Here is a 9,375-nt window from a genome sequence, read left to right as displayed (position 1 = left end):
ATTCTCGTTGCATTTCGAAAGGTTTCTTCCCTGCATCCTCCTTCTAAGCTTTTATTTGAGTGCCTTGCTTTTACAGATCTTGGTGTTGGTTTATTACACCAACCCCTTCATATCGCCTCTTTTACGCTTCACAAAAACGCCAAGACTTGCTCTTATATCAAACTGGCGTCATGGATCGTGGCTGTCACTTTCTGTGGAGTGTCTCTTCTTACGTTGGCTGTGGTTAGTGTAGACAGACTTCTTGCACTTACACTTAAGCTACGATACAGGCAGGTGGTGACTCTAAGACGAACAAAGTTTATTATAGCTACTCTTTGGGTCGGTAGCAGTGCTAGTGGATTGGTAGCCCTTTATAACGGGAGGATTTCTTTCATGATTTCCTTCCTGGGTACTATGACGTTTATCACCATCTCAACATTCTGCTATATTACGATATTTATAAAGCTTTTTCATCACCAAGCTCAAATTCAAGGGCAAGTCCTCAATGCACAGCATAATAATGTAGGCAACCAACTGAATATCTCGCGCTACAGAAAGACAGTCTCGAGTGTTCTCTTTGTGCAACTGACATTGGTTGTATGCTATACTCCTTTTGGCGTGGAGAGAGGGTTCATTGCTACTAATAGACACGTGTCATCCTTTGCCGCGCAAATTGCATGGTCCTTAGTTGCGCTGAACTCTGCTCTTAATCCAATAATCTACTTCTGGAAAATGAGGGAAGTAAGACATGCAGCGAGGAAATTAACTGAACAACTTTGTTGGCCTTAATAGTTTAGAAAAACTCCTCAAAACTCCGTCACTTACATTCAGCTCACTTTATATAAGAGGCCTGAAAAGGCACTAATATTATCTATAGCGTAAGAGCAAGAGATTAATGTCTTTGTAAGTGGTACTTATGGTATGTTAATTCTGTCATAAAGAAGTGCACGAAAAAGCTCCCATGTTTTTACAAGGAAATTCAGAAAACCTTTGGGGATCCCGAGAAACCCATTGGTTACGCTACGTCTGCTGCTCAAGAACCAGGGAGCAAATTTCCTTCTGTCCCCAGAGAAACATTACTTGCACCTATGAAGAAACTTTTGTTTTTGTTCCTCTTTCTCTTCCTCTATAGATATTATTAATCTCACAATACTGCCAAAACAATAAGGCCGTTATCTCTTTTCCCATGGCATCTTTCCTGTGGGCTAATTTAATGTCTATTGTCACGGAAAAACGATTTTTCTTAGAAGATGGGACATTACGAGTTAAGCAGGTAAATGGGAGATAAAATTAATCTCTTAAAACGTGACGATGCGAATTTTTTTTTTTCTTTTAAGGAATCCGTTTTGATATAAAGATTTGGATGGCTTGATGTGACCTGAGCAAAATAAAGGTTGTGATCACTCATTTCTCGCAGTGCCATTTTCACTTTAAGTACAAGTCAAAGAATATACCATTATATATATTATGACTATACTAGTCACTTCGCATTACGTGAGGTTTGTGAATTAGTAAAGAGTGTGTCTTTGAATACAAAAATAAATAAATAGACAAATAAATAACAATAACTTGATGACAATAATTCTAACATAGGTATGAAAGAAGTGAAGAAAACATTTCACAAATTTGTCAGTTAGCAAAGCTAGAGAACAAATCAGTAGATAATTCATCTTAGTATATTTGCATATATTATTTATTTGTTTATTTATCATTTTACCATTATTATATATTAAACGGGGAACAAAGTTAATTTAATAATACACGAGAAATAGAAAATAGAAAAAGGAAAAGGCGAGGAAGTCTCAAAAAGCCATGAAGGCTTATATGTGAGGCTCCCTCTTTAAATTGGAGTTTAAGTTAAACTAGTATGTCGAACGTAACTTAACAATTGCAAAGTACTAAGAAAACTTGATTACTTAGTATTGATAACCTTGTTACACTCTCAGGCATTGTGAAGTTACAATCAATTTGAACAATTCCGCGACCTCGAATCCAACAGCGAATTAAATTACACAGATCTCGGTTCATTTTTATGATGGTGTTAAGTTAAGTGACTAAGATTGCGAGTTTTATCAAATGACATGAGCGTTACCCAATATACGAAACCGAGACCTGGGTAACAAAACTTAAAATAAGCATTTACGCCCAACACACGGAATGGTCACCTCGATCACATTTTTGCACCACGGAGTACACTAGACGTTGTACTTCAATATTGTTTATAATAAGATATCAATATTGTTGAACCATTTGCGAACCAGCTCATTTGCCCCGAGTGTCAACTTTTCAACAAACAGATTGATTTTTGTACGACCACTAAGAGCTGTTATTTTGTTCATTTGAGAGCAATGGGGTATTTCCACAATGCTATCAACCACTATCCAGGCCATCCCCACTCTATGAGAAGCGGAGATGGCACAATGGCAGGAGTTCTCTTCACCCACTGCAGTGTCGTCACATAGGGGGGTTGAGTTGTTGGTTCTTGTTCTTGCTACGAGGGTTTTCTTCGGGTGCTCCTGTTTTCTCCCCCCCCCCCCCCCCCCCAAAAAAAAAAAAAAAAAAAAAAAAAAAACCAACATTCCAAATTCAACTCGAACTGGAAACAGTGGACCAGAAGAACCACTTCGTGGTATGTTCAGAGCTACATTACAATTATCATTCCCACCATTGTCATTATCACCCAATGATCAAATTTTGTCAACGCAAAACAAACCAGCTCATTTTCCTCGAGTTTTGGCTATTTGGCCAGGTAGACTGATGTTTATTTATACCTCTCACCACTTTCCCCTTATTTTTGTTTCTTTCTTTGTTCTAATATCTCTTTTCCCTCGAATAAGATATTGCTGTGATGAACTCTTTATTTGATGTTAGAATTATCTTTCCTTTTTCTTAATTTGCATCTCCAAGCAGTTCTTGACTACTGTTCAGGGCATTGTCCAATAAAGTCAAGTCCTCCACTAAGTTAGGGATTGTCACTTTGAGTAACTCATTCTCCTTCATGGCTTTGCAGATGGCTTGTTTGGCGTGAACATTCCCTGACCAACAGCGGCGAGCGACCTGCATTAAAGGTGAAATTCTAGAATGGAGACACCTATCTGGACACGATTTTAAGTATTCGGGGGAAAGGAAGGAGAGACGAAGCTATTGAATACCAGATATCAGTAGGCAAAATTTTACCAACGTTACCAATTCACTACTTTTTGAGGGTTAGAAAAAACAAGTCTTCTCTTACTCCGTTACTGACGTCCCATGATAACATCATACGAGCTCTTTTACTGGCCTCCTGTCATAGAACGGAAAAAAAGAGGAAAGAATTTGTTACTCAAAGCGCAAGTATAACCCAATACACAGCCCTTTGGTGTCCCTTCAGTAATAGCACTTATTCAGATGTACACGAGAAGTTATTTATCATAACCATCCAGGAACATTTGGGTAATCAAACCCCTGAACAATCTTCAACTTAACTTACTTCTGATCCGTCCAAGACAAGACCAAAGCCTCCATTGATAACCTCACCCCTAAAAGAAAACAAAATATCAGTAGCTCAACATCTGAATAGCCACGACCATTTATACCATCAAAGAAGAACTGATCGCTGGTGCGTTTCTCTCTTGGCGGGGAGAGGCAGAGACATTCGATCTCACCATCCTACTCCACCCTTGCTATGAAGACTTTAAGACTTACCATCCCACTCCACCCCAGTTATGAAGACTTACCATCCCACTGCACCTCGGTTATGAAGACTTACCATCTCACCGCACCCCGGTTATGAAGACTTACCATCCCACTGCACCCCCGTTATGAAAACTTACCATCGCACTCCTCCCCCGTCATGAAAACTTACCATCCCACTCCTCCCCCGTTATGAAGAGCGACCCATGTAGCTCCACGGAATGAATCTCCGATTACATTTTGAACCGCCATGTCTGCAAGAAACAAAAATATAAGCAAACATTATTAATACTGGAAATAGCAACATTTACATGACTATTTCAGTTGCACCATTTAGATCACGTGTTATCTTAACCCTTGAACCCCTAAGAGTGACTCCACATCTTATTTCTCCTTACAGTGTCACTCTTAGATCAAACAACTAAAGAAGCTCTTGATTGTTAAACAAATTCTCTTGTCAGAATCTTAGGAAATGTAAAAAAACAGTGTGGAGAATATGCATACGGATGTTAGGGTGTAAAGAGTTAACAAAGTGACAACCACATAAGATTATTTTTACGAACAACATCAACAAACAGACACGCAAAAAACGAAAATACGAAAAAAAAAAAAACAAAGAAAGAAAAAATAGACATAAGGACAGAAAATCCTGCGTTCTCCAAGTCAAAAGAACAGAGCTTTATTGTTCAGCCACAAACCTGCACAGAAACTGGATCCATCGTAGACATTTGAAGTCTCTCGGTATGGACTTAAAAAAAAAAAAAAAAAGCAAAACATTATGCATAAAAGTAGAAAGTCAGGGATGATTTAGGAAGCAACGAACATATTATTACAACGAACATATTACTTGTTTCTTTTTTTTTTTATATCAATAAAATTGTTGCAAACTTAATAAAGAACACTTTTAGTCGTAATCTGACGTCGCAGTACCTTTCTTCACAAGTATAATTTCTTCATTACGAAATGAAGATCGGTTCTTACAATAATACCCCAGATGAGCCAAAATAAAAGAGAGCACTTAGTTAAGTACCTGTCCGTTCCACTGACATCATGGTGGTCCCGACTGATAACAACACAACCCTGGAAAGGTACCATGGATTAATATAGTCATTAGCTAGGGAAGGAGGTATGCTTTAATAGACGTGGTAAAGAAAAAGGTCTTGTAATTGAGGTGCCTCATTATCCTCTACTATTAATTAAAGGATAGCTTAGCCTATTTCGGTTTTTCGCTGTTTGTTTTTTGATTGTTTGTTGTTGTTGCTTATTTCTTTGTGTTCTGCTTGTTGTTTGTTTGCTTGCTTGTTTGCCTGTTACCATTATTACGCGTAGCCTCATATTAATCCTCCTAGGTAAGCGAGTAAATGTAAAAATCACTCTTCGAACCATTTCACTCCCATGAGTGGCCAAGACAGAATTTCTCCTCACAACATCAATTAAATATGAGTAGACAGGTGATGACGAAAAAGAAAAAAAATCAATCAGTGGATTCTTAGTTGATCCGATACCAAATTCTCTGAACTAACATCATACGAATTGTATGGTAGACAGTGCGGAGAATTATCCTTAAGAGATCTTGGCAGTGAAAGGGTTAAACTGTTCATTACATAGTTTAAAAAATGCATGTCAAAACGCTACACCACTGACCGACAATATCCCGTCACGTATTGCCATATTAAATGCCTCTGCGAGAGCAACGCGGCCTCGCTGATCGGAGTATAAAATCCGTGCTTGAGATCCAACAACCTAAAAGTCGAACACAATTTTCCTTGTTTAGTACTTTACCTTGTCCCTCCCCAAAAGCGGCACTCCCATATTCAAATCGAACTGAAAATGGTGTTCAAATAAGAACCACCACTTCGTGGACGTCTTTTGCTGAATCTGATTTATTCATCGTAGTACCACTAGGGCAATTTTCAATAGAGTGTCGAAAGAATTCTGGGATTGCTTTGGTATTACGTTACCTCGCTCTGTGATTGGTCCAGAAAACTCGTACCGCTTTCTCAACCAATCAGATGCAACCCTAAAACCAATCACGACTTGGTCGTCCGTGTTTTTCCGCGCTTTATGTTGTTAAGTTGTTTTTGCTCTGAGTTCTCATTGGTTCTTAAAGGTATTTTCTTTTCTTCACATTGGCCTTTGTGATAACACTAGCTTCAGTTTTACGACACTCAATCGAAAAGCGCTCTTTTCATCATTATTAAACGTCCCATGAATAGCGGATGGAGAGGAGGGGGGGAGGGGAGGGTCCGGTTAGTGTTAAACACCTTTAACTGTGTATTCCTTACAACAGTGACAATGTGCCAAAATGAATAATTAAGTTATGCTCGAGACTTCCATCTTGTGATAATTAAAGTGGGCAAGGGCCAGCTACCTAGCAAGGATACGAATCAAGGGTGAATAATGTGATTCTTTTAGTATGAAATATGCGATTTTGTTTGAAAATTTCGCCACAAGACAGCCTCGTGTTTTTATTTTATTTTTCGCTATCTGTGCCATATATATATATATATATATATATACATACATACATACATACATACATACATATATATATATATATATATATATATATATATATATATATATAACTAACTGCAGACAGTACTGTTTCGGCCTTCTGGGCCTCATAAGTGCAGTGCTGATGCTAAGATGGAGGTAAGGCTATACAGCCGCCCCAAGTGATCTCACACATGTGGTATCATCTAAGCCATGCCAGAGTGCTCAAACTAGATAAACTAGTGAGCATGCATATATATATATATATATATATATATATATATATATATATATATATATATAATAATAATAATGAATATAGCGTCTAACCAGATTATGTTGATGAGCCTCCTCGATCCACTTCAAATTATCCTCATATTGCGCCTGGACATTAGCGGGCACTGAAACCAAGGAAAAATAATAAATACCCTAAAATCAAACCCGTTAAAAGTGAAGCCAACAAACAAACAAACAAATAAACTTGAACTTACATCCTTCCGCAATAATTTCTCGGAAGACTTTTTTGGCAATCTCGTCTGTTGTCGCTAAATCAGCTGCCAGGCCTGTTGTGCAGACCCACCTGTGGAATGAAATAAGATGAATTACATCAATAATGATAACGCTAATGATAATAAGCGCATTTGATCATATCCTAATGTATGTTAATTTGCGCTATATAAATATTAAATGTTATTATTAAATATTATTAATAATGATAAGTTGCAGCTAAATTGCAAGAGTCATCGCTCGTGATTTTTGATCATTGTCGATACATGTGTAACACCTTGTAATTAACTTACCTGAACGGCCCAAATCCCAAAGAAAATATATCCCTAAGGAAAAAAAGAAAAAAGGAATCTTGTTTATGAACCAAAGAATAGCACAATAACGTACCTTAAGATGGACAGAAAGGAAGGAAAAAGATTAGTCATATATGGTACATGTACCAAAGATGAAAACGAGGAACTCTTAAAGATTGATGCATATCAATCACCAGTGCACCATTCGCGAAGAAATATGACAAGACTGCAGCTATCTATGAGAACTGACTTGAAAATTGCGTCTTACTTGGGTCTCTCTTGCATGCCACTAAACTGCTTGAATTACCAATAATATTACCATTTTGAAGGTTTTGAGAATAATCTTTCGCGTTATTCATCATGAATCGTACCCCATAATATCTTGTACATAAGAGGGGTAACGGAAAACGCCTGATGGAGCACTCTCTTTGTTGACATCAGCTCCTATGCAGATAAGAAAAAACAGAAAAGGGAAAAATCAAGATTGATGGAAAAGGAAAAATCTAAAAAACATAGGGAAAACATAAATTAAGAGGGGAAGCAATTTTAATCAGTGGCCATGATATCCACACTCACCTGCACGACTTGCCTCTAAAAGGAACGCATTTCCATAATCCCAAAAGAACATTCCACCATCAGTGAGTTTATTAATCGCTGCCACTTGTCGACGTAAGCTGAAATGGTACAATAAACAGTAACTATCCAAGTGCTCTTTCTAACCATTTTCAGACCAGCTACTATTAAACTATTGAACTTAGAGCTTAGCAGCCACCTTCGGGGCAATATTTATTTATCTTTTGTCGTTACTTTGGGCAAAATATAGAACCACACAGTCGTTATTGTATCAGTGACATTACAAAATTTAAGAAATGACGACGGTGACGCCGTGGACAACGTCAGTTAAAAAATGAGCTTAAGTTTTACTAAAGAATCTCGCGATACTCTAAAGTCATTTAGTTTGTTTCTCACTGTCAAAACTATCTCGAAACTGAATATGGAACGCAGCGTTAAATTAGAGATAGAAATTTAAAAAATTAGCCTTCGTCGACCACGTTTTCCAGAGAACGCAGAGTTTGGTCATTTCACGTTGTTGTTTTGCAGAGGGAGCATAGAAATTTACAAATATTTATAACGCACGTGGATAGCCACTGCTCTTCTCATTAAACCTTTTGTTTAGTGACGTTCTCGTCGTGGTTTTCTTCAACTCCTTTAAAGCAAACCACGACGGCGACGGTAACGTGGCAAAACAAAAAACCTAATGGCTAAAACAATGACTCAGCACGTGCGTTTTAAAATTTTGTACATTTCTTAGCCGTCCTCTGCTAAACAACAATGTGAAATCATCAAAATATGCGTGGTCTGGAAACGGAAACCCCGTAGTTTCCATTTGGAAGTCAACCCTGCTTATAAACGTCATGCTGAAGTTGAGGTGTTTCGCCGTAAGAGACGTAAACACATGCAGCCATTCGCGAATTCTATTTAAAAATAGACATTCAATTTTTTTTAAAACGATGTCTTTCTCGGCATTGTAGTTCCGACTGCCTGGGGTCTGTTGAGACTATTACCGCGCTCTATCAGTCTAGGAAAAATTAATGTACCAAACTAGTGATTTTTATAACGCAAGTGTAAAATAGGTCGCTAAAACAGACAAAGGAAGAATCGAAAAAGCAAGAACAGCAAAGCCAAGCATAAGAAAACAAAACCCACCGTACAACATAAAATAAGTGAAGTTTATTTTAGAGCGACAAAATTTGGTAATAAACAAGTGAACAGCTGCACAGCTTGAAGCAGAAAGAAGCTCATTTTCTCACCTCTCTTGGACGAGAGCTTTGAATCTTTCTGGTTCCCGTTTCATAATTCTTTTAGCTTCCTCAAAGGTTACCTAGATCAACCAACGATCAACCAACCAAAGAAGCTTCATGAATTTACGAAATGTGTCAACGAAAAACACATGGGTAGCAAAATCAGATTATAAAAGACAAGACGAGATCTGGAGAAAGAGATTTTCTTTCGAGCTGATACTAACCTGAACAGGGTAGTAACCTCCATTAAAGGGATTATGAAGTGATGTTTGATCCGAGCCCAGCTCCACAAGAAGTTCGCCAGTCTTTTCATATTCTTGTTCAAGACGCTCCCTGTAAGCAAGCAACAAAGAAGTACTTAAGGATAGTTTTAAAGGGCTTGAAAAACAATCCGGAGTTGCACTAGTTTTGGGCGAGCAGAACTTGCGCCATTTTCACAACCCATCAAATACGAAACTAAATCCATTCGCGAATTTGTCACTTGCTTTTTAACACGCGTCAAATAGTTTGCTGAGTATATTTAAATTTGAGCTCTCATTTAACCCTTAAACTTCCAGATCCAATTAGTAAATCTCCGTATTGTCAGTCATAAAATTCTTATGATGTTAGTTCAGAGAATTCAGTAC

At 37.8% G+C, this 9,375-nt stretch overlaps 1 protein-coding gene across 1 annotated transcript in view; it reads right to left on the bottom strand.

The window, feature by feature from the left end:
* Positions 1-1,659: 1,659 nt before the first annotated feature.
* The window catches only part of LOC113664376 (urocanate hydratase), a 15,131-nt gene continuing 7,415 nt past the window's right edge, over positions 1,660-9,375 (bottom strand). The window contains exons 12-25 of the mRNA XM_089206913.1: positions 8,974-9,082; positions 8,759-8,829; positions 7,524-7,621; positions 7,319-7,391; positions 6,948-6,980; positions 6,639-6,727; positions 6,478-6,548; positions 5,296-5,394; positions 4,682-4,731; positions 4,350-4,399; positions 3,824-3,905; positions 3,449-3,497; positions 3,212-3,262; positions 1,660-3,036 (exon numbers count right to left, since the gene is read on the bottom strand). Coding sequence (XP_089063039.1) covers positions 2,869-3,036; positions 3,212-3,262; positions 3,449-3,497; positions 3,824-3,905; positions 4,350-4,399; positions 4,682-4,731; positions 5,296-5,394; positions 6,478-6,548; positions 6,639-6,727; positions 6,948-6,980; positions 7,319-7,391; positions 7,524-7,621; positions 8,759-8,829; positions 8,974-9,082 — 1,093 coding nt within the window. The 3' untranslated portion in view covers positions 1,660-2,868. The remainder of the gene's footprint in view (positions 3,037-3,211; positions 3,263-3,448; positions 3,498-3,823; positions 3,906-4,349; positions 4,400-4,681; positions 4,732-5,295; positions 5,395-6,477; positions 6,549-6,638; positions 6,728-6,947; positions 6,981-7,318; positions 7,392-7,523; positions 7,622-8,758; positions 8,830-8,973; positions 9,083-9,375) is intronic.

This window comes from Pocillopora damicornis, chromosome 5, assembly GCF_964200805.1.
Source record: "Pocillopora damicornis chromosome 5, jaPocDami1.2, whole genome shotgun sequence".
Classification (NCBI taxonomy): domain Eukaryota; kingdom Metazoa; phylum Cnidaria; class Anthozoa; order Scleractinia; family Pocilloporidae; genus Pocillopora; species Pocillopora damicornis.
Note: the sequence above shows the minus strand (reverse complement) of the source record. Positions and strands in the feature narration are given on the sequence as shown.